Genomic DNA, 23,709 nt, shown 5'->3' on the forward strand with positions numbered 1-23,709 from the left:
TGTCAGCCCCGCTGCAAAGAGTGCGGCACGAAGGATGGCAGAACAGATCCAGCATGAGGTTGGTCGATTTTCCAGATACTATCTGAAATTCATTTTCACCTACATTTAGGATGGTGTGAACCGCGGTGCGGAGAGCTTCTATCGCCATCTCCCTTTGAAAAATATGAGATGTGACCTGGATCCTTCACGGATAGGGATCTGGTGGTCCCCGAAATATGTAGGCTTCAATCTATTTCCTCTTTTTCTTTTCTGAGTCGGATTTCTTTCTGGCAGTGCCTGAGGCTCAGTGCTTTTGCCGCGCATGTCTTAGCTGCCGCACGAGAGCTTGATATGGGAAGCTTGCATGTGCATCGTACGTGAACTAGCATATTCTCGTTGCTTATGCGTACATTTAATTCTGGCAGGTTCCAAGGAGTATAAACTACGCAAAGACATTTCGGATCCCATAACCGGCACGTCAAGTGCGGTTTTTTGGACGATTACTCACTGTTGTGCTGGGATTGCGAAGATCTTCCAGTTCGTCTCTAGTGTACATTCTGTTCAGTGTTACGTGCTGACTTGGGCTGCCAGTTCCCCTGTTTCTGGCATCATACAATCGACAACTGCCCTTCCACATGGTTCGTGCTTGTCCAAGCAGTTCTCAGATGCCCTTAAGTTCTTCATCAGGAATGATAAAGATTGTGGTGAATATACATCATGGTTTCCAGAATGCGCCGAGGCTGTATGGTTCTCAAGTAAGAGAACCCGGTAAGGTAACTAATTTCAAGAGCGGGCTTAAAGAAGCCGGAAAGGTTAGCTTTATGGCAATTGTCTGTCGTTACTCACTGTCTTGTGCAGGGGTTTGCATACGGCTTGTATGACGGAGTTACGGGACTTGTGCGTGAGCCCATTAAGGGTGCCCAGAAAGATGGATTTGTCGGCGCACTCAGAGGATCTGCTCGGAGCTGTAAGTCTCTGAAGGATTCTTCCCTGATCGTGATTTGAGACGACTCTCTAGTTGCGGACATAGTCATTAAACCCTCGGCAGGAGCTCTTGGTATCGTGACCCTTCCCATATGTGGCGCTTATAAAAGTATTCGGCCTGGTCTTGGTCAGAAGCAGGAGAAGCGTCGAAGAAGTTCGCGTATGTCAGAAGGGTTTGAGGAAGTGAGACGAAGCACCTTAGAGGAGCAGATGGTAATAATAAAGCGGTTCCGCGAGGCCAAAGCGACCACTTCAGAGCGCCGGAAGGCAATGTCGAAGGCGGCCCGCGGTGTGGTGTACGAAGATGTCGAGGAACAAGTTGACCCAAGGGTAGGGAGACGAGGAGACGAGGACTGGCACGAAGCCTCAGATGCTTATCAGGATGCCAGAGGGTTATTATTTGAGCGGTTTATACACGCTGAAGCGAGTGGGTCCCAGTCAGACCAGGACGAGATGGGATTTTCCTAGAGATATGGAACTTTCCAGACAACTTTCTATGGCGGAGCAGTGAGGGTACGAGCTCGGGCTTTCTAAATGTATACCACATACGCTAGCGTGAGGTTCCTAGCTAGATGTATGCTTATTTTTGATGTATATACTATAATCCGCCTCACTAGCAGTGTTTTTGGATGTACAACTTCGTTTCTGACCTCTTACATTTTGACTGACTGCCAGTGGTCTACCTACCTGAAACTTGGCCGCCAATTGTTCTGAAGACGTTCCCGTCGCCATTGGGAGTAAAATTTCAATATGTGTTGTCAGTGAATCATTTACAACTTGCCAAATCAACGAATTCTTGGTTGGACTGAGAAATGATTCCGCATCGCCTTAATTTTTCACCTTAGTCTCTTTCTCCTGATTGTCCCAGTACATGCTATGTAGTGGACCGCAATACTTAATTTTCCGTTAAAATATAGGTCCTAATCACGTTCCTCTCGCTCATTGAACTGGAATGACGGATACTGATGTCCTACCGTCTTGTCAAAAGCGGGTGATATCTGCCGTACGGAGAATCACAGTCATACGGTTCACACCATATTTCTCTATGCTCCGTCAAACGAGGGAAGAGACGAGACAGCAATTTGCATATTTCGCTTCTCCTCTGGTACGCGCCATGGTTCTGTTACATTCAAACGTTCGATGTCAGGAATGACTGGTATCGAGCCAGTCAGATATTCTGAGACGGTTTCCATGAGGTCAACAAAAGGGGCCTTCAACCATCGAATGCTCGCTTGGTATGCAGGATATCATACGTAAGAGGACCCGCATATCTTCCATCTGTCTTTCGCTTCCCACCCACAATCGACCTGTTTCTATGATTTCGACAGTTCCCAGGCACGGAAATGCTTCCTTTGACAAGAGTACGGCTGTAAGCAGCAATGTGGGACCGGCGATGGTTGTGAGGTGGAGAACCCACTTAAGCCTCATCGTCGCCAGTGTGTGCCCTTTGTCTGGCAATGCGAAAGATGAGGGACGTTCCAAAATCTGCAGAGTGGTGGCATGGCGCGATATGAAGGAAGAGAAGACGGATGCATTCTCTGCACAGTCACGGAATGTCATGTGCCAAAGATTTCTGAACGTGAGCTTGGGAAGATATCTGTCCATTTGGTGTGATATACACAGCACTTCGATAGGAGATGCATTGATACATTGAACGAACCACTTGGCAAGACGTTGTGAGTTTAGCCAATTGAAAGTCGCCTTCTGAAGCGTGGTGAGGGGCAGTACATCAAAGGACGCTGTACTTTGTCCAGCTGGTATGCGTCAAAGTCGGGAAAAGCGAGGGAGAAACATTTCCAGCGGACAAGGCCCTTACAGAAGCTAGAAAATCGCTTTATGGATGGTTCTATTGTGCCATCTTTCCAGGGACTGTCACACAGCTCTTCGGCAAGGAACTGAATGTGAAAAGCAAGGGGATCAGATAATGCTGAACTTGGGCCATATCCTTCTCGAACTGGGACGTGAACGCGAGCTCTATGACCGGGAAGGGAGTCTCTGTTGTGAGATATAATCGAAGGTGGCAAATGTCGGAAAATATGCGGCCATTGCTGCCAAATGAGTTGTACGATGTAATATGTTTCTTGTAAAATTGGTAGGACAAGGCGAAACGGTTGAGTCTACGGCAAAGATGGGCAAGAGATAACCTGTCTTGAGTGGAGATCTGGTGGACAATAATGGTGAGGAGTTCGTTGGGAAGGCCCGTTAATGTTGCGGCCATATCTGTACACGAAAGTAATTGGCTGGGCTAAAGTGAGTGCCAAAACAGGTAATCACCGCCACGTCTTGCTGCCTTTTGGGATGGTGCATTGGTCGCAAACTGGAAAATAAGCTGGAACAAGCTCAACAGGTTTAGCTGATAAATGGCAACCTGTGGTAGCACACTATTTTGGGACATTTGTTGGCTGCCTCCGATGTATATGTCATAAGCAGCGGCCTAAGTAGCATTCGATATAGCCGCTGACTAGACCCTGTCTCTAGTATTGAAACCCGGAGCTCTAGAGGATTACGTACTCGATGTGACAGGTGTCAATGTTGACATTAAATTATTACATCCGGCAACTTCCGGACATTATTTCAGCTAGCGTTCATGCCCATATCGGGAACGGACAAATTCCCAATACGGACGTGGTGCTTCCCTTCGCTTTCGCCTTCGTCATCATGGTCTTGATGACCTTCCAGGCGCTGTGCGCCCTCGTTCTGCTATCTCGCTCTATTCTTGCTATTCCTGTCACTCCTACCACGAACTATTCTGCATCCACTCTACCGCTCCCTACCATCCAAACACGGTGTCTATCCCTGCACGACTGGCTGAGAACGCGCCTATATCATCTTCTCTCGTGATCATTCAGGCTTCCACAGGGTCGCTAACTACTACTTCAAATGTCAGTCGCGATTTCTTCGACCGTCACCGACGTAGTCACGGTCTATCTCCCATCATCAACACCTTCTATTTCACCTTCGCCGACAACATGGTCGCAACCTTCTCAGATGGCAGATCTTTCTTCATTTAGCGTCCTGAGCTTCCCCGATAACCCGAATCTCCGAATCGTCGCTGGCGTCGCCTCTTTTTCGGACGTGGTCGTACCTGCACCTGACGGATCGCCCCCAAGTAGTTACAATTGATAACGAAACGTCTGTCCTTCAGGTGTTGTATCCTGCTGGTTCTATCAACCCTGGAAACGAGGTCAGGCCACACGGTGGCGTGCAGTTCTACGCGGTATCAAGCAAGCGAGGAACGTTACGTTGAATTTTAGTGCGTTCTTTTCCGTGGACTTTGATTGGGTGTTGGCAGGAAAGCTATCAGGGTTGTATGGTGGGTCATGGGTGGGGGGGGTTCGGGAGGCGTCTCTGCTGCAAATTCCTTCAGTACTCGGTTGATGTGGAGGAAGGATGGCAAGGGTGAACTTTACTTGGTATGATCAATACCTTAGCACTCAATTATGAATTGACACCATCCTGACAAACAGACCAAAAATCTCTGCGATGATCCTCAATCTGTCTGCACCACTGTTTATGGTTTCTCTATCGGTCGAGGCTCATTTGTCTGGGCCAGAGGAGGCCGGACGACGAGTTTCGCAAAACTGTCGTCCTGAACACCACTGGCCTAACCGACGGGTGTTTCAACGCTCGATGTCAACGGCATCATAGTTATTGGCCGCTCTGACGTGTTTTATCGTGACATCGCTCAACCGAAGCAGTCGAGCTCGATTGATGATGATTCCCATCATGAAGACGGTGGTGGTGGTGGTGGGTCTCTTGGGTGGGATTCTTGGCCCGCGAAATGACGAGAAGCAGTGGCAAGTCTCGGTGAACGTGGATGGTCCCGTCGATCTCGCATCAACTTCTACAAGCCCTTTTGTTGTTGCCGAAGGCTCATCGGGTACCTCCCTCGGTGGCCGGATTCATTGGTTATTTTCTTCAGGTACACTCACATCTATTTTAACCTCAGCTAATGATCTTGATCCAATTCCTTAGCACATTCTTCGGCGGCCATGAAGACAAGGTATACAACCCCAAAGGATCAATACACATGGTTCAAGGACCTTGCAATGTGTTTGAATGAATGATAAGCTATTGTATTGAACGATGGACAGTATGAAGAATGATAGTTTGTTAGGTACATCATGAAACAAAGCAGTTGGACACAGCAAGCGTAAAACACAGCTACAACAACAGGGGAATATGTGAAATGTACGGTATGCCGAGATTAAGAATGTATGCTAGAATGGTGTGGTGTGCAAGCGTGCGAAAAGAAATAAGTATCGACAACAAAAATGCCCCCCAAAGAGAAATCCACAAAGAGACCTTACGATGCGTAGAATCATAATGTTTGGACGACGATAGCGGTATCGTCGATCCATGCCACGTCCATGTTGAGTGTCAACACCTTGGACACTTTAAACCTGTCTTCGCCACCCAGTGCGCGGCGCAGAAGCCTCAGCGCCATATTCCCTGAACCAGGGTGAGTCTCCTCGTTAGCTTGCATGCCCCGCACCCAATCTCTGACAATCTTTTCCTGACCTTCATTGCCGCACAAGTCAACAAATCCATCAGAGGCTAAGATGAGGAATCTCGAGCGCTCTGGACAGGACGGATCAGCTCCGAGCTGCGTGTGCACAATCTCGGGCTCAGTAGATATGTACGGTGGCGTGCGGTTTCGTACAAGAAACTCCTCCCAAGGAGAGGTGTCTGGAAATCCCGGGGATAGGTTGTAGAGGATCCGACGGGTAAACTCCGGTGGCTGTTTGAACGGTGTATCGCCAAGGCCTAAAGGATATAAATCAGTACATGTAATTTGACGGGAGGATGGGACGTACAACGGAAAGGCGCCAGTGCGCCGAGGACGCGACCGTCGATGACACACTCCGGTTCGTCTGGATGTTGCTGACGAACACGCTCGATCTCAGCAGCGTTATATCCATTGTGTTCCGTAGTCAGGACCTTGATGTCCCACGCGTCGGGGTCGGTTTGCGAAGCCGTAACCAGGGCTGTGGAAAGATTATCAAGTCACGCTAGAGCGGGGTAGGATTACTCACTCGCTTGACAGTCTCCCAGGTTCGCCACCCAAAGGTTACCGTGGTCAGGGTCAACCAAGGCGACAAGGGCAGTTGTCCCGTACATATTTAGCCTTGCTTTGCGGAAATTCGCACCTCCTTGGTGGTGATCGTTGATGACTCTGCGGATATCGGCATCCGAGTACTGAGCGAGGCCCTCGATGCCACCAAAGAGATCCAACACGTCGCCGGCGATGGCATCGTCAAAGGCGACAATCGAGCGCGAAAACAGGTCCGATATAAATGCAGGGTCGTCCAGCCGCGTCGGGTCAGCTTTATACGCGTTCTGCAGGAACTCGGCAACGATTATAGGAAGATGGTAAGAAACGTGCTCGACAGTAACGTCACCCAAATGGCCTGGCGTTGAGTCAGCAAATGTACAGCTGAGAAAAAGTGAAACAGCCACGCACCGTCAAAGACACCGGTCAGTGACCAGTCACGGGTCCCCACCCGTAGTTTCTTCACGACGTATCGATCCTGTGTCTTAGTCGACGGTGACGGCTGGAAATTGACGCTGTCAGCTCGTCCCTTGCCAAGCGCCACGCTCTGCGGCTTCGCCAGTGTCCTCAGCTCCTTCCACACCTCGTCCTCGTTCAGCACCTGATACGACCGCGGCCATGGCCCATCGTCGGGCCCACATCGAGTCCCAGGGATATCCTCTGCATACGCCCAGTCAAACTTGAACGAAGCGCGCTGGACGAGCGCAGCCATCGGATGGCAAAGCGCAAGGGCGCCCTCCCAAAGCCGTTTCAAGTATTCGTCAATGATTACTGCTGGGCGACGACGAACGTCGCGGATGCACCGAGGAGAAAAAAGAACGCTAACCCATGCACATGTGCGTTAGTTATAAACCAAACGAAAAATGTCAGGTCACCAGGATCCTTCCGCGTCGGCCATCAAACTGATACCCACTTTTGTCTTTTTTTTTTTTTTAAAAACCGGCCTCCGATTGGAAATATTTATCCAAACAGCCTTGTTGAAATTCCTATTTTTATGGCGAGTCCGAAAAGGAAAGACGGGTCCTGGATATCAGACGCGTTGCGCGCCTCGAGACAGCTTTCTTTGTCAATGCTTACATTCCAGATCTTGGCGTTGCTGTCTCGCCTCAATTTCCTCGGCTTACCTTTTTGGTTTCATTCCAATCTTCTTCGACGTTATATATGTGGCATAGTATCCTCGTTTACCCTTCACGTGAACACTAGAACGTAGAAATATGAAACCAAACGCGCTCAAGAATGGTTAAATGATCGATCGAAAGTGCAAAAATATATTTCCCTATTTCCCTCCTGGCCAAATCAAGATTTCTATGTTGAAAAACAATGATGGCAGGCTTCGTAGGCACAAAACCATAGTAAGCACCCATGAAAGACCCCCCTGGGCATGTCAAAGCCATAATTCAAGTCAAAAATGCAGCGGAATGCGGTTTTTGATCGATCTCAATATTTTTCCGGCCCGAGGGAATAGCCAATACAGTAGATAATGCAAACAATCGGACATCTTCCGTTATCTCCCGTCTCTAAAAAAAATGTAGTAAACCTCTTAAGAGGGTCTGGTCTTTTCATTAAAGGCAATGGAAGATGCCGAGTGAGAATGCCACTGTATGACACCCATTGTCACGCGTTTTTCCCCATTCTTACATTCAACGACTTCTATGCACTCTGCTAGCTATTATGATCCTAAAATTATGTCTTGATTACTTCGCTGCTATACAAGAGTACATGTTCATTTACGAGGGTGTAGATGAAATCGAATTTCAACACAATCGTGATCCCAACAATTAACCTTTGCACATTCCTCCCTGAGGTTACCCCTGCCGAACCTGAGGACAATCAACGAATACAGTACTCATCCTCATATGACCCTCATATTGTTCTGCATCTCTACATACTCGGCTGGCTCTCGAAATCAACAGCTCGGCCGCGGGCTCATCACATCGTCCACACACAACCCACCCTACTCGTTTCATAATCCGCTTGACAGCAATCCCGTGAGCGTCAACTGACACACTCTAATAAATGCTCTATCCAACTATCGCTACATTAAAATCACAGTCGTGATATCAAAACAAGATGCTCGTAGGGTGTACAACAAAGGACTAAATGAGGGGGAACCGGCAGTCCATCGCATACCTGTCACCTCCGAAAAGGATTGCGTGAAGCTCCAGTCAGATTCGGCTCGATCCAATTACCAGGCGATCGAACAGCCTGAGCATACGCCTCCGCATCAGAGCGTGGGGGTGGCGACAATTCTCGATCTCGAGACCCCAATGTGGAGGTAAATGTATTCGCCGAGAACCGCGCTGTTTCATCCTTCTTTACGGGCTGTCGGACATCAGGCGTCTGTCTAGGCCTTCCTGTGACTTGCGAGTATATCGACGGCCCGGAAACGATAGTCGCGTCGTCCGGGACATGCCGCGTGTACGACCCGACTAATTTCTCAATCTCGTCGTGATGCCGTGCCTCCTCCACCCTCATCAACTTCATCTCCTCTGTTTCAGGAGGTGCTCGCTCACTTCGCCGGTGACCAAACAACTTTTCCCCGAATCGAATCAGCCGCCAGCGCCAGTTCAGCTTGTGATCCAGCCGTTTTGCGGTGGCGAACATGGCGGTGCGTTTGGCACGCTGTTGACGGGCCCTTCGGCGCCAGCACATGACAAAGAGCAGGAATATGAACGCGCAGCCTAATGTCATAAGCAAGATTTGCCACCAGGTGCGCTTATTACTGTTGCTTTTTATCACCGTCGGATCTGAAACACCGGTGGTAGGACTATCTGAGCTTCTTGTCGAGGTAAGTACGAGCTCTGATAGGCACACTCCGAGCCCGGATATGACACTAGTCGAGTTCGTACAGTTCGCATCAACGCAGGTGCCGGAGCGTAGGTACTGGGTGGAGCTGGAACAAGAAAGGCATTCGCTGGAATCGGGTCCGGAGCAAGTCGAACAGCTCGAATCGCAGGACGTGCACGAGGAGGAGGTGCTGTCGAAGTATTCGGATTCACTGCATGTGGGGAGACATCGTCCGTTCGTAAGGACCGGGCGGTCAGATGGACAGGAGGAACATTGATTGAAGGACGAGCCTGAACAGGTCGCACAGTCGGGGTGGCAGGTGAGGCAGGAGCCGGAAGATGAGAATGTACCGGATGGACATGAGCTAACACAGCTCCCATCGGAAGCAAGCTTGCTGTTAGCACACGTTAGGCAGAATGTTGCCGAACCCGAGCAAGTGGAGCATGACGAGTCGCAACCTGTGAATACCGTCAATAACTTGAATGAACAACTAGCTAGACATCAGCTTACTGGTACAGGTGACATTGTCCTTGGGGGAAAGAAAAGTACCGGTGGGGCAGCTGTCCACGCATTGCCCATCGGAAAGGAAAGAGCCTGTAAGACAAGCTGTGCACTTCAGCTCGTCAACCGTCGAGGCGACGCTAAAATCCGATATTTCGCACGAAGTACACTTAGCTCCACATGCTAAAGACGATGGACACTCAAAGTCAAATGGATGGCAGATCAAATAGTACAAGAGCTTACCATCGCAAGCACGTTTATTATTGTCGGCAATAAGGTTGGTACCTTCGCAGACCCCCGTGCTGTCCGCCGAAACGCAGCTACCATTAAACGTGTACGATTCCGTTGCACAAATGATACAGTCGTTCGACGTGGCTCCATTACAGGTCGAACATGCTGAAGAACATGCGGTGCAGCTTGTCCCGTTATTACCAAAACTGCCATCAGGGCACACAGTACCGGACGATGTTGTGGACTCCTCCGCATCACACTTTGTTTTATCGTTCGCGTCCTGCGTAAAGCCGGTCTTGCAGGCAAGACAGGTTCCTGTGGAATCGGCACATGATGTGCAGCCCAACTCGCAAACTATAAATCGCGTAAGTATCTGTCTGAGAGACGAAAAAAGATTGATATCGCACTTTTACAATCACCACTGGATGTCAAATAGAATCCTTCAGAGCACTTTGCACATGCGGTCCCATTACTTGCCGTGGTCCAGCCGGTGTTACACGTACACCCGCCGTTCGAACCACATTCGCCGTTTATACAGTTACAAGTTTCCGGCGTGTTCAAAATCTCAATGACCAAGCATATCCCAGTCCCCGAAATACCTTCGTCGCATTCGGAGCAATCAGAAGGACACGCTTGGCATTCAGGACCATAGAAACCCGAGGCGCAGGACTCGCAGGACTCTCCCGTGAATCCGGTAGGACAAGTGCAAGTTCCCGAAGCGGAACACACACCCGAACTCGAACACGAGGGGGAGCAGGCAGAAGATTGTAAGTCAAGAAGAGAAAGTGATCCCGAGAGCGGCAGTTGACCGACATCTGGAACGGACTCCCAGAGTATGACACGCTCGCTCCCGATGTCTATGGCCGCCCAAACAGTGGATGAAAGTGCGAGGGATGCGGCGGATAGAGATGTCGATGAATTGGATACGGGAGCAGATGGTAGAGTTGTGAAAGCTGCAGTACCGGAGTACAGGCCTCCAGAGTAAATAGCCAATCCTGCTTCGAGAGTGACGTCCAGAGGAAGATCGATAGATCCCGACGAGTTGAAGCCAGGCGAGGGAGATAGAGATCCCGACGTTGAAATTAGCATTTCGTGGAGAAGCTCAGGGTTCGTCGTTGATGCATACTGGCCAGGGAGAAGGAGAATAGTCGTTGATTCATCCGACGATGTCAGAGTGACACCCACTGCACGAAAAAACAAAGAGTTACGGCGGGAGAAAAAGACGAGAAGAATGTGACGCGCGAGTGGTATTGGAGGAGCCCTGCAGGCATTGTCCTGCAACGCAGACTACTGACGAGGAAGAAGATGCGACTTGTGTGAAATCAGCATTGTATCCTACCCGTGGAACGAAATACTCACCAACAGACGCGACGTAGAAAAGGAAAGAAAATATTAGTAGGCTTAGCATGGCCTTGGCAGAAGTGGTGGTGGTAAGCGAAAAAAGAAGAAGGAATGATAACGCCGTATCGATCCACAATAAGGTGGTCCTTTGGCGGCTGCGGTATCCTTGGTGCTGACGGTCATTGTTCTTGTTCGGAGGTAGCACGTCGTCGAGAACAATAAAGATTTCGTTGTCCTTTGTTTGGTCGTCAGGGACATGTCCTTTACCCAACAATTGTTCGCCTTCTCTTCCCTCCTTCCGCAGCATGCTAAATTCCAAGACAGTATCATTAGTCGAACGTCGAGGACAAATCTAGAGCACAGCTAGCTGTCAAATCTTGCAAAACGAAGGAATGAACAAGATCTGGAGCAGACATAGATTGCAGAAGCGGAGGAAGAAAGACGGTTGACATGAGAGTACTCGCTGCTGACTTACTGGGTCTTGTGAACGCGACAGATACGAAGAGGAGACAGCAAAGAAAGGCTTCGTTTATCGCCACGCGACCCACGACTTCCCACAGTGCAGAAAAACACCAGAATAAGCCCTATGGAAGATGAACCATACCAACATGGTTGAAGAGACTCGGGACGGTGTGATATATTGCTTGTTCTTTGTGAGTCTTGATGTCACTTACCTCCTTCCCTTAGCTGATTATACGTATGTTCAAGTCAGATCTCTTCTCAGCAGTCATGTTAGATCGTCCACTAATACCAACACGGACTCAAACAGGTTGCAAGGAACTTACAGGCGACGTACAGCCCTACATTTCTCTACGAAGGAGGTCGATGTGCGGTGGACATCAAGCATCACGCGAAGCGCTCGACTGTTTGCCTACGGGAGCAGACCAAGACCAATTCAAACTTAAACAGGTGGCTGATTTGCAACCTCCAGCCCTATGTTGTTCCAAGGAGGTCGATGCACGATGCGAGGTCCACATACCTCTCCCTCCAGCAACCTCCTCTCCACACCCGAACGACACCTCAGACACTCCAAATTCACTCCGTACTCGCAGGATACCTTCACACTACCATGGGCTTTTCCCAACTCGGACATACAGCGTTGCGTAGCTGTGGCACGGAGGAAGGTGTCAGTGCTGGGAAGATAGCCGCGCTCGACGCCAGTCGATACTACAGGCAGCGCATTCAAATTGTCAGCGCTAAAATCAGGGTCGTGGATGACACCGTGGAGTCGAAATCTAGTCGGGTGGTCCTTTATGGAGGTCTCTCATCTGTAATTCATTCAGTTTATGATGGATGGATGGGCATGCAGAGCAGTAGAGTGTAAAGGTGAAAGACCAAAACAGGATATCACCGCCAGTACATGCGTCAACTAAATTTGAATTCTTCACAGATACGGGTAAGCTATATACTTCTTGCAACCAAACACTCAGTTGATTGAAATAGCGTACGCGCTTGTGCTAAGCGTAGCGGAGCCTGATCAATGAATATAAGTAGATAGTCCTCGCCTAAGACGAAAACGCGTACCGATGAAGGGCTCGGTACCTCCCTGAGCTTGAACCAGAAATTGAGACGACGAAACACCGCGATTGGACGTAAGATAGGCTAATCAGATAGTTGAGTAGTTGAACAGCCACGCAACAAGAGCCGTAGTTTGGGCTCACTCAGGAATGGTTTGAGATCAGAATCGAAGCTCGAGATCTCGTTGGGAGCTACGAACGAGTAGACGGTCCAAGTGGAGACAGTGCCTTGGTATAGCTTCCATGTAACACCATTGATACTGTAAGATGAGTGAGACAAGCAGCGCAGTGGAGTTCGGGAGAGATGATCCTACGTCGCCGTGCCAATCTGAGAGCCTGCCGGTCCGGCACTGCAATAAAAACTGAGAAAACGTATGCCCCAATTAGTTACTTTCGACAAACCCTCCACGAGTGCTCAACCAAATCATACTAGGGAGCCGAGTTCAGCAGCATATAGCATCTTGTAGAAAATCGGACATACACTTCGTAAGTAGAGGTCGACGAGGCGCCACTAGAAGAGGCGACATTCGAAAGCCAAAGGTCATAGGAGACATCTGCAACCAAGCCAGAGGAAGCATTGCTATAACTCCATTGCCAAGTAACAGGGATGGAGCCGATAGAAGATATACTTTTACCAAGTCCAACACGTAGGTCCAAGTTTGCGTCTGAAAACCTATTGAGGATGAGACGAAACATTAGTCTGAAGGAGAAACTTACAGCTCTTCACATCGGAATTCCCGCCTATCAGCATTGGATCATCATCTGTACCAGAAGATCATAAGAAGTATGAATTACCCTGCCATGTATACGTAGTATGCCAAGTGATTGTGTTTCCGCTCGTTGCCGTGACTTGAGAGTTCTGAGAGCCTGGCAAGTGACCGGATTATATGAGATGATTTTGGGTGGGAAGCGAGTACCACGAACCGCTAGTAGCAGCACTCATACCCCACAGATTATTTTCCAGGATAAACCGCCTGGAAGAAACCGCCTGAATTGCCGACAGGGTGGCGAGGAAACGAAGAATCAGACATACCCGCCATCCTACAGGTAAAAAAAAGCTTCAGTGTCCTACTAGCAATCTATAGTGGCCGACCAACCTCAGATTCTGTATCCCACTGTCCAGAGAGCACTGCACCACGCTTTGCAAGGGCAGTAGTTTCTTGGTCAGGTATTGGAGATGAAAGAACCAATGCGAAACAGACTACTGCCGAAACCGAAAAAGCTTGGAAGAACATACTTGAGCTCCGCCATCTTGATCTCAAACTTTTATACATTATCGCAGACGACGGTCCGGGGGGCCCATTTCTTGGCACCAGGTGTTGAATTCAACGGCTACGGAAAAATCTTCTGCAAAGTTCGGAATAACGATGAGAGTTTCCACTAACAGAGAAAACTTTAACTGTGAGCGTATGATACATACGTCAAGTTTAGTCTTCTATTACCCCAGGGTTTTTCCCATCGGCACTTGGCACCAAATACTTGGATTACCACGGACGTCGCGTAGACATGCATGCTCGACAGTGAGAGCGACACATTCTGTTGCATGTGATCTCGCACAAGCCGAGGTTGGGACGGCACAAGGAAACTGATCTGTTGCACTGCCATAGTCACTCATTTTATCAGGTTTCAACAAAAGAATAACATTGAATGAATGTGCATGGTGATACAATAATTTTGCCAGCTTAAACGTCCATGAAAGTTACTCTAATTTGGAAACATCACTCAAATGCCACATGAAATGATTCCTGCACACTCACACAGTGGGGATTTCCAAGTGGAAACCGGGATAATTAGACTCTATGCTCCCGCCAACTCTCATCTCGTGAATCGTCGACCAGGAATTGATACCAGAAAGGTGCTATAACCGCTGTAGACAGGTGCCATAATGAATGCGCATCTATAATTCTACCCCAGGGAGGAAAATCGAAGAGCTCCAGTCCCGTCGCGGCTGTGGTTACAAACACCAGTGTCGCGGCATGACCGACAAATGGAGGTCTATACGTCTTCGGACGCAAAGGAAATCTTCGTATCAAGGATATCGAAGCAGGAAGGGAATATACGAGCCAGAAAAGATTATGTATCATCCCCACGACAGAATTGAAGACGATATTGTACACGTAGTCGAACCGGGGAAGGAGGGTAAGGTATGTGACATGACACACAAAGGCAACGATACATATTGATGTCCACAGTATCCATGACCAGTATCTAGGCAGATCGTTGGAAAAGATGAGGCGGGATCGTGGCTTTGCATAAAGGTGGAACAGGCGAATTACACAGAAATAGAGCGCAAATAATATTGTGAACGCAGCAGAAAAATAATCCAATTTTTCTGTCAACGGCGTGTCTAAGGCCAGATGAGACGAGAGCTGAGACCGACATGTAGCAAACCGACCTCGAGTATGAAATACCGACGACCAGACCCACGTGTTCATACTAGCAAACGCCCACAGCAGATAGTATATCCGCATAGGATGCTCGCCAGATACCTCCCTACGCAGCCGAGAGGCCCCTTTTACATGCGCCCAAAAGTTGAGCAACGAGAACGCGACCGAAGCTGGCTCCTGTACACCCCCAAGACGCCAGAACGGCCACTTGCCGTAATACTGCTTCAATTTTGTTCCCAGCGCAATATCGCGAGATGCGATTTCGTGCATGCAATGATATTTGCAGTTATCCGAGCATGTCCAGCGCGTTAGACGGAGGCTAAGCGACAGAGGTGCAGGTTCCTGGCCGACGCAGTCAGCCGTTTCACAACGACGAAGGCAGTATTGAAAGTCCTTGGATCTGTCCCCCCATGATGCAAGGACCTGCACTGGAAACGCGACCAGCAGAGGAAGAAAAGTCGTGAGCTTCATCCGCTCCCAGTGTCCGACGGTGAAGATGTAACCAGGCGTGTTCGGCGAGAAGACGGCCTGGAAGTTATTTGTCTTTCTTTGTAACCCGGTGGCTGATCGTCGAAACTTCCATTTTCAGAGTTTTGCAAGTACATACATAACATGTCGACCAACTGATCCTCCTTCGTTATTTGTATTAGACTTTGTATCAACCATCCTTGCGCGACATCCCTCTTAATTTGCAGTATCTCTATCACCCCGCGGGCTTTTCTCCTTGCATCTCAGAGCTTATGGTTTGAGCCAGAAACTTCAAACGGTTCGTTGTCTGATGCTTTTATATCATGCGAGAGCTTACAACGTCAAACTAGTATCATTCCAAGCTTTACCGAGAAATCTCTGACTTTGTCTATCCTAGAAAATGGTCCGATCATCTCAATCCAAGACATTCTCCTCTGCGCCATATTTTCAAGATCGTGGTATTCACGGGACGGCGGAACCCATCACCGAAAGAGTAAATGTAGGAGAATGGCTTTTTATATTTCCAAATGTTGCTTTATGTTTCTGTAGCCTCATTCCCGACCTATTGTCTCATATTATTTTCCTAAAGATATTGGCGCACAACACTATGGCGTAAGTTTTGAAGATGGTGAAGGGTTTTCAATTGACTGTTGATGTATTTTAGGAACGGCATCCTATGAAACCGCATAGGCTCACACTAACGAATGCTTTAGTGCTGGGTTACGGTCTTGACAAACAACTACATCACATATATGATGTTCGATGGGCCACACGAGAAGAGCTAGAAGTTTACCATGACGCAGATTATCTTGATTTTTTAGCCAAGTCAGTACTAGTATGTGTACAATGAAATGGAAAGTGTATCTAACTGTTTTTCAACCCAGAGTTACACCGCAAAACCAAGGAGAAATGAAGCAAATGCTGGACAACTTCAACTGCGGAGAAGACTGCCCCGTTTTCTCGGATATGTACGATTTCTGTCGTATGTCATCCGGAGGCTCGCTTGCCGCCGCTAGAAAACTATGCGCTGGTACCACTGACATTGCCATCAACTGGGCAGGCGGACTTCACCACGCGAAGCGAGGGGAAGCCAGCGGATTTTGCTACACGAATGATATCGTTTTGGGAATCCTCGAACTCCTGAGGTGAGTATGACTGGAAACTCACACAGCACAGTATTCATCGCCATCTTAGATACCATCCTCGAGTTCTATATATTGACATTGATATCCATCACGGAGACGGTGTGGAGTTCGCCTTTTATAACTCCAATAGAGTTATGACTGTCTCCTTTCACAAGTACACCGGGGATTTCTTCCCGGGGACTGGGAAATTGGACGATAACGGTAGTGGACTGGGGAAACATTTCTGTCTTAACGTTCCCCTATTAGACGGTATCGATGACGAGATGTACCTCACCGTTTTTAAGACGGTAATTGGTGACACGGTCCACGCATTCAGCCCGTCAGCAATCGTTCTCCAATGCGGTGCAGACTCTCTAGGCTGTGACCGTCTCGGTGCATTCAACTTGTCTATCGCAGCACACGGCGAATGCGTCAACTTTGTACGAAAATTCAACGTCCCACTTATGATCGTCGGGGGAGGCGGATACACCATCAAAAACGTCAGTCGCTGCTGGACTTACGAGACGTCCGTTCTCGTGGGTGCGTCAATACCCAATGAACTACCGCGTACCGTCTATGACTCCTTCTTCGCCGACTCACATTGGAAACTCCATCCACCGCTCACGGGGAAAGTCGATAATCAAAACACCCCAGCCTCACTGCAGCGCGTCACGATAAGTATAAAGAACAAGCTCCGGTACTTGCAAGGTGCGCCGAGCGTCGAGATGCAGGAGATACCCCCGAACCTCCAGGGGCTTCTAGCAGATGAAGAGCGTACGCAGGAAGAGAAAGACGAAGAGCGCGGTAATGCCAAGGCGGGGGAACGGCGGGAGGATCGGACGATTGCCCGTAATGAATTCTATGATGGGGAGATTGACGTTGATCATGCCCCGCCGCTGGTTAATAACAATAATAGGTCTGGGACGAATGGGCGCCGGGGACGGGGTGGGCGTCGAGCACGCGGGGGACGTAGGGCTAGGGGAGGAAGACCCTCTGGTGCGGGTAGAGATGATGATGATTCCAGTGATGAAGTTGTGACTCCTCGGAGAGCTAGAGGCGGACGTAGAGGCCGGGGGAGAGTGAAGAGCTCCAGGACTATTGAAAGGGAAAGGGATGACGAGGGGGAACCGGAAAAACCTGGTGCAGATTCAATGGATGTTGATGAAGAGGAGTGATTTTTGTAAGGGGCTTGTGTGATTAATATTGTTACGTTCTATGCTAAGTAATATTTTATGTTTGGTATTATAGTTGGAGGCATTAATAGTTGTGAAACTCGCTCGCGTTACGGTAAGGTTGAGAGAAAGGTCTCTCCTGCCTTCCATGATCAAGTAATAAGAAAGCCACAGCCTCTTAATATCTATCTGCTCTTAGTCGTGTAAATTACGTCTTCAAGAGAAGTCGGAAAAGGTAAATGCACGTCAATGGTTGGAGAATACGCAAGCTAAGCCACTTGAGCGACCCAGTGGAAGTCCAGATCTCTGGGGGATGCTCTGTACCTGTCGGTTTAGTATTTCTGGCTTGATGAACTTTTTTAGACAAACCGGGCCGAGTTGGTCGCTTCTATTGTTGCACTGCTAATATTGCATCATCTGGGGTTGCGAGGCGATAGAGTCGAGTCATATGCAGCCTTTCCAATTCGAGCAGATTACAGCCTTTAACAACATCCGGCACTCGCATGCTATTGGCCCCATCTGGAATCGTCAAGGAAACTCATGTGCGGATGATGCTGAGAATCCGCTCTTTCATCCGTGCTATATGTGACGGACCAATCCCCCCTTCCCACCACCGGATCGTCTCTCCTTCTTCCCACTCGTCTTCCCCGGCACCATGACCCTTAGACCCCCTTCACATCTCACTAGCGACGAATCTACTGTGTTACGGGCATCAGTGTTTGATGTCTTCGTTCAGCTGGGAGCACTGGAACAGAACAGCCCCGTAGCCGAATGGATGTTTAGCGACCCAGAAAGCGCGGAGAGCAGTACGCGCGTCCATTTTGCAGAGTCGAACACAGGCAGCAGGTTCAGAGAGCGGTTCGACTCCGACTGCAGCTTTAAGGACTTGGATGATAGCGGTGCCCGCAAGGAACTCCTTCCCCGCTCGTCGTCCAGAGCATCCCGCTTTCTTGCCCGGATGCGGTCCACATCTAGGACCAAGTCCGTCACTAAGCGGGCCCAAGTCCCAGAGGCCACTTCCCTTTCACTCGAACCTCCAAAGAGGAAGCGTACCATCCTTCGATTCAAGTCTCGATCTCACACCAATCTTCGTGCAAAAGCTGAACAGGATGCGGCTGTTCCTCCCGTTCCGCAGCTCGCCAGAGCCAAGAGCGTTAGCTCACCGCCACGGACTCAGAAGCCAACCAGACCGTCGTTCTTCCGGTCAAAGACCCAGCTGTATGGTCCATCTGATGACATCGCCTCCGTTAGCGACAACTGGGAAGAAATATCCCCGTTATCGAGCCCGACTCCGTCGGAGGACGACACTCAAGCCAGCACGAGTGTTGAGACTCCATTTCTTGACGGATTACCAGAGAATACCGTCGTTTTCCCTTCTTCTGACGACAGCCATCCCCCCCTTTTTCGTTCGTTTTCGGAGGCTGTCTACTCTGCGAAGCGGTTATACATCTTTCCCGCTCGGCGGACGCAGTCCAAGCCAGAGCCGCTTCCGCATCGCATCAATACTATTTCCTTCGACACCCCGGTAGCTGGTGCTTTTACTCCTCCTTCATCTGCTTCCAACACACAGTCTTTTCGTAAGTAATTATTAGACGATTCTTTGTCGGGTTTCAGCTTCGAACGGTTAAGGGCTTCTTGATACATCTTAGGGTTTGATACGTTTTATATGCCTACCTACCATTTACCTTTGTGACATTATAATATGATTATTTACGTACTTACTTACATTCATTTGGGACGCTCGTATTGCTATAAGGTACTTATTTTAGAATTACTTCATGGTGACGATGGTACTTGGTCCGGCTAAGTATAAAGCCCCGTGTCGGGTTTTGTGCTGCGCCATCAATGCAAATAGAATCGCAGTTGGACCATGCACGCCTTGGCTAGCCCTTAGTTCAACGTGCAACACCTCTATCAATTATAGTAGTCCACGCAACCAGGAACCTTTCCAGTCACGGACGTAGCAACGGCACATCTATACCTCATGACTTATACAAGAGCCTATGTACCAAACGACATGAAACGGGGGACAGGAAATAATAACCAAGTGGAGCCGAACGGTAAACTCGGACCGGCTTGTCTCAAACGTTCATCGCATGTCGGCCAAGCAATACCTGTCAAGGAATAAACCGACATGTGTAGGGCTTCCTCCAGAGATTTGGCAGCTCATCTTCGACTGGACTACTCAAGTACCAGGAGCGTACGATCCCGACTGCTTGGCTTGGTCATTCACCCATCCACCCTCCAAATCGCACATTCAAGATACGAAAAAGTCTCTCGTGGGTGGTCCCTCTCTATAGGTCTCTTGAAATTATCGCTAATATAACGCACATAGAGATCAAGATCAAGACTCGTCCGAGTCTGCAAACTTTGGAACGTCCTCGCATTGAAAAATCTATTTGAGCATATCACGATTGTAAACGATGCATCTATTCTTTCTCTTCGCAAAGTACTGGTGCAGTCGCGTGAGGATGCTGAAACCGGCCATCACCTTGGCTGTTACACTAAGCGTCTCGACGTATGCTTCAAAACCAACAACGTAAACAAGACCATCACAGACCTCAGTGATGTTATCGCATGTCTCCCCAACCTCTCCTTCATCAAGTTATCCCTTACCAACGCGGACCGTTCATACGCGAACGTTAGTTATGGGCGCGACCGCACCGCCCGTCCTTGTCCCCTTATTGATGCACTCTGCACCACCTGCCCATCTCTCGAGGTCCTCGAAATCACCCCACAGTCCTACATTCCCCAGGCCAATGATGTCCATCGCCTATTCTCATCATTCCCGAAACTGCGCTCCTTCCGAAACGTAGGGCGCATAGACGACTTGCTCGCCCCCCAGATACCCTTCCTTCACATAGCAACCTCTCTCACCACTTTCGCCATCTACGATCCGTACTTCAAAGTCGCGCCTGCAGTCCTCCCCCCCGTCCCGAGCACCTTTCCCTCTCTCCAAACCGTCATGTTCTACACTAGTAGGACTGCCGACCGACAATTCTTGTCCTTCCTTCGGATACATGGATCTACTCTGACGACAGTCATGATTCGATTCTCAATGACCGTAAGCCCTCAAATTTTCCTCTGCGTGATCCTTGATACCATAGGTGCGAGCTGTCCTAGAGTCGTCAATTTTATGATATGGTTTGATGCCTGGTACGTGTTCGGGGTGCTCCTTGGTCTCCCCTCCTTCCAAATGCCGCCTTCCATCAGAGTTTTTGGCATACGGTGCAAGGAGCTCCAAGCAGATAGTCGGACATACGAAAAGTTTCTTTCGCAGTTGAAGCCTGAGAACGGGCGGATTCTGAGGCTGCTTGATGAGAGACATGTGAAGGATCTATGTCAGAAACATGCCAAGGTGTTTAACAGGGCCCGACGAAGACTCGAATCAGGAGGGTGGCAGTTCCAAGGTCCCGATGAACGCGTTCTGCTTTGAGGTGAGCTGGTCCGTTGTTTTTCAGTCGTGATCAGTCGTAAAAGATTATTCTAAACAAAAAGTACAATTGTACATGTGAGGGAGAAGGGGATTGAATGCATGCAGGATATACATTGCCAAAGAGAAAGAGAAAGAGGAGTGAGCGAGACAAGAGAGGGAAAGAGTATAAAACAAAAAAAAAAAAACTGAATTTACTGGTCATCATCATCACTGATTGTCTCAACCGTGGCTGCAGGTGTTCGTCGACTCGAAGAACGTGATACTGATGTAATCCCAGTCCGTGTTGTAGACGATGTCCTGCTCGACGCCGCCGTCGACCCAGACCTACTCACCGACCTGCCTGGTCTGCCCGACGATGAGTGAGCATCTTCCGCCGTCAGCTCTCTTTGCCTCGTCTCTTGCGCCGCCTCTCTTCTCTGTACCTCTGCCTCCCTCCTCCGTATATCCTCTTCCCTCCTCTGTACTTCCGCCTCCTCCCTCGCGCGCCTCCGCTCCTCCTCCGCCCTCTGCCTAGCCTGAAGATCCCTGATCTCAGACTGCGTCATCGGCATCTGTATACACAGCAGCTCAAATGCACATGGGAAATCAGAGTTACATCGTCTCTGAATGAGACCGTCGCTCTTCTGCACACCGCCAAACACCGTGTAGGGACCTAACAAATCCATACGGATCATCTCCCTCGGCAGCGCACCCCCCGGCATCCCCGGCGCCGTAGAGCGATGCCGCCGGTACGCAGTCACAGCCATCTTCTTGTCGGCGGCGCCGAATGTATCCACCTCGTCTTTCGTGACAATCCTTCGCATGAAATGCGCTATGCCATCAATGACATCACCGCAAGTCACCCCAACGTCTTTGTTAGCTGCGTTTATCTGGATAGACGCTAGTTGCCGCTCGATGTAGAGAACGATAGAGGTGACTCGCGGGAAGGTTGCCGGTTCACCGCGTCCTGAGCTCCAGGAGACATTACCAGCGTCCTTCGAGCTCTGGCAGGTATTGGGAGAGTGGAGCATGTCCCATTTTAGGTATTCGCGGCCCAGATCGTCCGGGGGAGGTTGAAGGAGAGGGTTGAGCAGAGGTTTGGCGCCTAGTTTGTGGATAAGGAATGGCTGGAGGACCGGCCCGTCTGGAAGAGAAACGAATGGGTGAAGCTCTGCTATGTGGTCGCGAAAAGGTTTGAAAAAGACCTACAGTGATCACCGGCCGTCCATGGTTTGACTCGGTCACCGACATGCTCGCCTGCTCGTCCTAGAGGGACCTGAGGAGCAGAAGCCTGCATTTGTCCCATTGGCATAAACTGCATCTGCCGGCTCATCTGTGCTTGCATCTGTTGCGCCTGCATACCATTATCAAGTCCCATACCACCCATTCCGCCCATTCCACCGCCCATCCCCCCGCCCATTCCACCACCCATTCCACCACCCATTCCACCACCCATTCCACCACCCATCCCGCCAAGGTTAAGCCCAGCAAACGCAGGGGTCAACTGGCCTATGCCGCCCATCCTGGGTAGCGGCCCGCCCATCCCAGCACCGCCCGGAGTCATCATAGGCGGCAACCCGCCACCGCCCATACCAGCCATCGGACTGTTCATCGGGGGGAGCGGTCCCGGGATCCCCGAGCCACCTGGCGTAAACATGGAATGGATCCCAGGGAGCTGTCCACCCAAACCCATACCACCGGGGGTATACATCTGACCCATCCTCGGTTGCTGATCCCAAGGTGAGGCTCCGGGATAACCGCCGCCGGGGGGGGAAGGCCAACCGCCCGGCACAACAGCAGGCGGTGACATACCCCACGCCCCTGCGTTCCCTAGCTGTGGCGGCGCCGATGGATAGGGCGTCCCACCCGATTGAGGAAGCGGCGCGCTCTGTGCAGAACTGGAGCTACCCCAAGAACTGTTTTCTTGCGGTGAAGGCGACAGGTTTGGATAGCCTGACCAGTCTTGGGAAAAGCCGTTGGAAAGAACGTTCGGCCGGGGGGTCGCGAGCTGGGCAGGCATGCCTTGTCCTGGTGTAAATTGAGGAATGAACGCTGGTGCTGGGGCGTATGGAGAGTTGGGAAAAATCGGATAACCTCCATTGGGTAGTGGGCCTTGCCATGGAGTATAGGGTGTACTCTGCATTTGAAAAGCAGCAGCAGCAGCAGCAGCAGCTGAAGGCTGAAGCGAGGGCTGAACCGCAGTATTAGGCGAATTCTGGGGGCTGACAAGAGGTGGAATAAACGGAGTACCACCGGCTGACATTGTGAATTCGGTATCCGAGTATTGTTTCTAGTTCCGAGTATCCGGAAACGGTGCTGTTTAGTAAAATATGGCTCAAGCAGACGCAGGCACGCTATGTAACAGGATGAGATACGCGAAGATACGTGATGGTTTCACTTACTTTTTTTCCGATTTGACTCGATGATTTCTGGACTAAAAGTCCCGAATTGAGTATGACTCTATTGGCGTGGAGCATGAGACCTCTGGCACAATCCATTTCGTTGGGATACACGCACCAGGCTGTTCCCTTCCTTATCCCAACAAAATATCCCCCCCTTCCTTTCGCGATCGAGAACCGACGAAGGCGATTATTTTTCTGCGGACCTCACCCTTTGGGATACTGACGTTAGATATGTACGTATACTTTATCCGATCGGACGGGGGGGTTGGGGGGGGGTCATACAAGAATGAAAGGTCGGTGTAAGTGGTTAGAGGGTTTCTCTAAATCCAACAGCCCAAATCGAGCGAA

General features: G+C 49.8%; 13 protein-coding genes across 13 annotated transcripts; 7 read left to right on the top strand and 6 right to left on the bottom strand.

Annotated features, from left to right (window-relative positions):
• Positions 1–1,613, top strand: BT62DRAFT_46609 (uncharacterized protein). The gene is made up of 8 exons (XM_043181025.1): positions 1–58; positions 110–217; positions 274–352; positions 405–516; positions 571–617; positions 667–791; positions 838–946; positions 998–1,613. Exons 1-8 carry the CDS (start codon positions 35–37, stop codon positions 1,429–1,431), a joined length of 1,038 nt encoding a protein of 345 aa, XP_043046600.1. The 5' UTR covers positions 1–34; the 3' UTR covers positions 1,432–1,613.
• A 1,100-nt stretch (positions 1,614–2,713) lies between these two features.
• BT62DRAFT_46621 (uncharacterized protein) lies at positions 2,714–3,280 on the bottom strand. The gene has a single exon (XM_043181028.1). It carries the CDS (start codon positions 3,179–3,181, stop codon positions 2,810–2,812), a length of 372 nt encoding a protein of 123 aa, XP_043046601.1. The 5' UTR covers positions 3,182–3,280; the 3' UTR covers positions 2,714–2,809.
• A 212-nt stretch (positions 3,281–3,492) lies between these two features.
• On the top strand, positions 3,493–3,804 carry BT62DRAFT_999134 (uncharacterized protein; the record flags this gene model as incomplete). Its single annotated transcript, XM_043190775.1, has 1 exon — positions 3,493–3,804. The coding sequence occupies one exon, from the start codon at positions 3,493–3,495 to the stop codon at positions 3,802–3,804; it is 312 nt and encodes a 103-aa protein (XP_043046602.1).
• A 147-nt stretch (positions 3,805–3,951) lies between these two features.
• Positions 3,952–5,030, top strand: BT62DRAFT_977569 (uncharacterized protein; the record flags this gene model as incomplete). The annotated part of the gene is made up of 7 exons (XM_043189286.1): positions 3,952–4,044; positions 4,109–4,170; positions 4,197–4,276; positions 4,306–4,376; positions 4,431–4,505; positions 4,535–4,595; positions 4,939–5,030. 7 exons carry the CDS (start codon positions 3,952–3,954, stop codon positions 5,028–5,030), a joined length of 534 nt encoding a protein of 177 aa, XP_043046603.1.
• BT62DRAFT_925644 (protein serine/threonine phosphatase 2C) lies at positions 5,019–6,868 on the bottom strand. Its single transcript, XM_043184860.1, has 4 exons — positions 6,428–6,868; positions 6,000–6,374; positions 5,781–5,951; positions 5,019–5,730 (listed from the first exon to the last, which is right to left on the bottom strand). The coding sequence occupies exons 1-4, from the start codon at positions 6,726–6,728 to the stop codon at positions 5,285–5,287; spliced, it is 1,293 nt and encodes a 430-aa protein (XP_043046604.1). The 5' UTR covers positions 6,729–6,868; the 3' UTR covers positions 5,019–5,284.
• An 825-nt stretch (positions 6,869–7,693) lies between these two features.
• Positions 7,694–11,106, bottom strand: BT62DRAFT_940453 (growth factor receptor domain-containing protein). The gene is made up of 6 exons (XM_043187752.1): positions 10,895–11,106; positions 10,778–10,846; positions 9,943–10,719; positions 9,548–9,889; positions 9,314–9,487; positions 7,694–9,261 (listed from the first exon to the last, which is right to left on the bottom strand). The coding sequence occupies exons 1-6, from the start codon at positions 10,941–10,943 to the stop codon at positions 8,150–8,152; spliced, it is 2,523 nt and encodes an 840-aa protein (XP_043046605.1). The 5' UTR covers positions 10,944–11,106; the 3' UTR covers positions 7,694–8,149.
• Positions 11,107–11,330: 224 nt separating this feature from the next.
• BT62DRAFT_46738 (uncharacterized protein) lies at positions 11,331–12,351 on the top strand. Its single transcript, XM_043181033.1, has 3 exons — positions 11,331–11,506; positions 11,564–11,583; positions 11,646–12,351. The coding sequence occupies exons 1-3, from the start codon at positions 11,470–11,472 to the stop codon at positions 12,198–12,200; spliced, it is 612 nt and encodes a 203-aa protein (XP_043046606.1). The 5' UTR covers positions 11,331–11,469; the 3' UTR covers positions 12,201–12,351.
• On the bottom strand, positions 12,163–13,765 carry BT62DRAFT_959387 (glycoside hydrolase family 12 protein). The gene is made up of 10 exons (XM_043188505.1): positions 13,483–13,765; positions 13,318–13,367; positions 13,189–13,260; positions 13,111–13,134; positions 12,875–13,058; positions 12,796–12,822; positions 12,708–12,743; positions 12,538–12,653; positions 12,401–12,478; positions 12,163–12,349 (listed from the first exon to the last, which is right to left on the bottom strand). Exons 1-10 carry the CDS (start codon positions 13,665–13,667, stop codon positions 12,303–12,305), a joined length of 819 nt encoding a protein of 272 aa, XP_043046607.1. The 5' UTR covers positions 13,668–13,765; the 3' UTR covers positions 12,163–12,302.
• A 248-nt stretch (positions 13,766–14,013) lies between these two features.
• BT62DRAFT_983923 (Per1-like protein) lies at positions 14,014–15,706 on the bottom strand. The gene is made up of 4 exons (XM_043189819.1): positions 15,598–15,706; positions 14,789–15,502; positions 14,151–14,740; positions 14,014–14,097 (listed from the first exon to the last, which is right to left on the bottom strand). The coding sequence occupies exons 2-3, from the start codon at positions 15,249–15,251 to the stop codon at positions 14,184–14,186; spliced, it is 1,020 nt and encodes a 339-aa protein (XP_043046608.1). The 5' UTR covers positions 15,252–15,502; positions 15,598–15,706; the 3' UTR covers positions 14,014–14,097; positions 14,151–14,183.
• Positions 15,427–17,559, top strand: BT62DRAFT_940461 (histone deacetylase). Its single transcript, XM_043187753.1, has 6 exons — positions 15,427–15,546; positions 15,599–15,747; positions 15,798–15,860; positions 15,913–16,073; positions 16,133–16,393; positions 16,443–17,559. Exons 2-6 carry the CDS (start codon positions 15,649–15,651, stop codon positions 17,545–17,547), a joined length of 1,689 nt encoding a protein of 562 aa, XP_043046609.1. The 5' UTR covers positions 15,427–15,546; positions 15,599–15,648; the 3' UTR covers positions 17,548–17,559.
• Positions 17,560–18,199: 640 nt separating this feature from the next.
• Positions 18,200–19,129, top strand: BT62DRAFT_999142 (uncharacterized protein; the record flags this gene model as incomplete). Its single annotated transcript, XM_043190776.1, has 1 exon — positions 18,200–19,129. One exon carries the CDS (start codon positions 18,200–18,202, stop codon positions 19,127–19,129), a length of 930 nt encoding a protein of 309 aa, XP_043046610.1.
• A 256-nt stretch (positions 19,130–19,385) lies between these two features.
• On the top strand, positions 19,386–21,126 carry BT62DRAFT_46819 (uncharacterized protein). Its single transcript, XM_043181036.1, has 2 exons — positions 19,386–19,823; positions 19,880–21,126. Exons 1-2 carry the CDS (start codon positions 19,641–19,643, stop codon positions 20,978–20,980), a joined length of 1,284 nt encoding a protein of 427 aa, XP_043046611.1. The 5' UTR covers positions 19,386–19,640; the 3' UTR covers positions 20,981–21,126.
• Positions 21,127–21,166: 40 nt separating this feature from the next.
• BT62DRAFT_925649 (uncharacterized protein) lies at positions 21,167–22,389 on the bottom strand. The gene is made up of 2 exons (XM_043184861.1): positions 22,169–22,389; positions 21,167–22,103 (listed from the first exon to the last, which is right to left on the bottom strand). Exons 1-2 carry the CDS (start codon positions 22,377–22,379, stop codon positions 21,172–21,174), a joined length of 1,143 nt encoding a protein of 380 aa, XP_043046612.1. The 5' UTR covers positions 22,380–22,389; the 3' UTR covers positions 21,167–21,171.
• Positions 22,390–23,709: the final 1,320 nt, after the last annotated feature.

This window comes from Guyanagaster necrorhizus (genome assembly GCF_019112545.1).
Source record: "Guyanagaster necrorhizus MCA 3950 unplaced genomic scaffold BT62scaffold_1, whole genome shotgun sequence".
NCBI classification, from domain to species: Eukaryota; Fungi; Basidiomycota; class Agaricomycetes; order Agaricales; family Physalacriaceae; genus Guyanagaster; species Guyanagaster necrorhizus.

What these genes read in the sequence shown, in the direction of transcription:
- BT62DRAFT_983923 (XM_043189819.1), bottom strand. Translation starts at nt 15,251, where the DNA reads ATGAAGCTCACGACTTTTCTTCCTCTGCTGGTCGCGTTTCCAGTGCAG. An exon ending in GTCGGTATTTCATACTCGAG is followed by an intron (nt 14,741 to 14,788) that starts GTCGGTTTGCTA and finishes ATCTGGCCTTAG; the next exon opens with ACACGCCGTTGACAGAAAAA.
- BT62DRAFT_925649 (XM_043184861.1), bottom strand. Translation starts at nt 22,379, where the DNA reads ATGGGCGGGGGGATGGGCGGTGGAATGGGCGGAATGGGTGGTATGGGA. An exon ending in ATGGACGGCCGGTGATCACT is followed by an intron (nt 22,104 to 22,168) that starts GTAGGTCTTTTT and finishes TTTCTCTTCCAG; the next exon opens with ACGGGCCGGTCCTCCAGCCA.
- BT62DRAFT_46609 (XM_043181025.1), top strand. Translation starts at nt 35, where the DNA reads ATGGCAGAACAGATCCAGCATGAG. An exon ending in GGGATTGCGAAGATCTTCCA is followed by an intron (nt 517 to 570) that starts GTTCGTCTCTAG and finishes TTGGGCTGCCAG; the next exon opens with TTCCCCTGTTTCTGGCATCA. An exon ending in GACAACTGCCCTTCCACATG is followed by an intron (nt 618 to 666) that starts GTTCGTGCTTGT and finishes GTTCTTCATCAG; the next exon opens with GAATGATAAAGATTGTGGTG.
- BT62DRAFT_940453 (XM_043187752.1), bottom strand. Translation starts at nt 10,943, where the DNA reads ATGCTAAGCCTACTAATATTTTCTTTCCTTTTCTACGTCGCGTCTGTT. An exon ending in TAATAAACGTGCTTGCGATG is followed by an intron (nt 9,488 to 9,547) that starts GTAAGCTCTTGT and finishes CATCGTCTTTAG; the next exon opens with CATGTGGAGCTAAGTGTACT. An exon ending in GGACAATGTCACCTGTACCA is followed by an intron (nt 9,262 to 9,313) that starts GTAAGCTGATGT and finishes CGGTATTCACAG; the next exon opens with GTTGCGACTCGTCATGCTCC.
- BT62DRAFT_940461 (XM_043187753.1), top strand. Translation starts at nt 15,649, where the DNA reads ATGGTCCGATCATCTCAATCCAAGACATTCTCCTCTGCGCCATATTTT. An exon ending in CCATCACCGAAAGAGTAAAT is followed by an intron (nt 15,748 to 15,797) that starts GTAGGAGAATGG and finishes ATGTTTCTGTAG; the next exon opens with CCTCATTCCCGACCTATTGT. An exon ending in TTGGCGCACAACACTATGGC is followed by an intron (nt 15,861 to 15,912) that starts GTAAGTTTTGAA and finishes GATGTATTTTAG; the next exon opens with GAACGGCATCCTATGAAACC.
- BT62DRAFT_925644 (XM_043184860.1), bottom strand. Translation starts at nt 6,728, where the DNA reads ATGGCTGCGCTCGTCCAGCGCGCTTCGTTCAAGTTTGACTGGGCGTAT. An exon ending in CCTGGGAGACTGTCAAGCGA is followed by an intron (nt 5,952 to 5,999) that starts GTGAGTAATCCT and finishes ATCTTTCCACAG; the next exon opens with CCCTGGTTACGGCTTCGCAA. An exon ending in CGCACTGGCGCCTTTCCGTT is followed by an intron (nt 5,731 to 5,780) that starts GTACGTCCCATC and finishes TATATCCTTTAG; the next exon opens with GCCTTGGCGATACACCGTTC.
- BT62DRAFT_959387 (XM_043188505.1), bottom strand. Translation starts at nt 13,667, where the DNA reads ATGTATAAAAGTTTGAGATCAAGATGGCGGAGCTCAAGTATGTTCTTC. An exon ending in TACTACGTATACATGGCAGG is followed by an intron (nt 13,135 to 13,188) that starts GTAATTCATACT and finishes CAATGCTGATAG; the next exon opens with GCGGGAATTCCGATGTGAAG. An exon ending in TGGTTGAGCACTCGTGGAGG is followed by an intron (nt 12,744 to 12,795) that starts GTTTGTCGAAAG and finishes TTTTTATTGCAG; the next exon opens with TGCCGGACCGGCAGGCTCTC.
- BT62DRAFT_46621 (XM_043181028.1), bottom strand. Translation starts at nt 3,181, where the DNA reads ATGGCCGCAACATTAACGGGCCTTCCCAACGAACTCCTCACCATTATT.
- BT62DRAFT_46819 (XM_043181036.1), top strand. Translation starts at nt 19,641, where the DNA reads ATGTCGGCCAAGCAATACCTGTCAAGGAATAAACCGACATGTGTAGGG. An exon ending in AAGATACGAAAAAGTCTCTC is followed by an intron (nt 19,824 to 19,879) that starts GTGGGTGGTCCC and finishes TAACGCACATAG; the next exon opens with AGATCAAGATCAAGACTCGT.
- BT62DRAFT_46738 (XM_043181033.1), top strand. Translation starts at nt 11,470, where the DNA reads ATGAACCATACCAACATGGTTGAAGAGACTCGGGACG. An exon ending in GGTTGAAGAGACTCGGGACG is followed by an intron (nt 11,507 to 11,563) that starts GTGTGATATATT and finishes TCCTTCCCTTAG; the next exon opens with CTGATTATACGTATGTTCAA. An exon ending in CTGATTATACGTATGTTCAA is followed by an intron (nt 11,584 to 11,645) that starts GTCAGATCTCTT and finishes GGACTCAAACAG; the next exon opens with GTTGCAAGGAACTTACAGGC.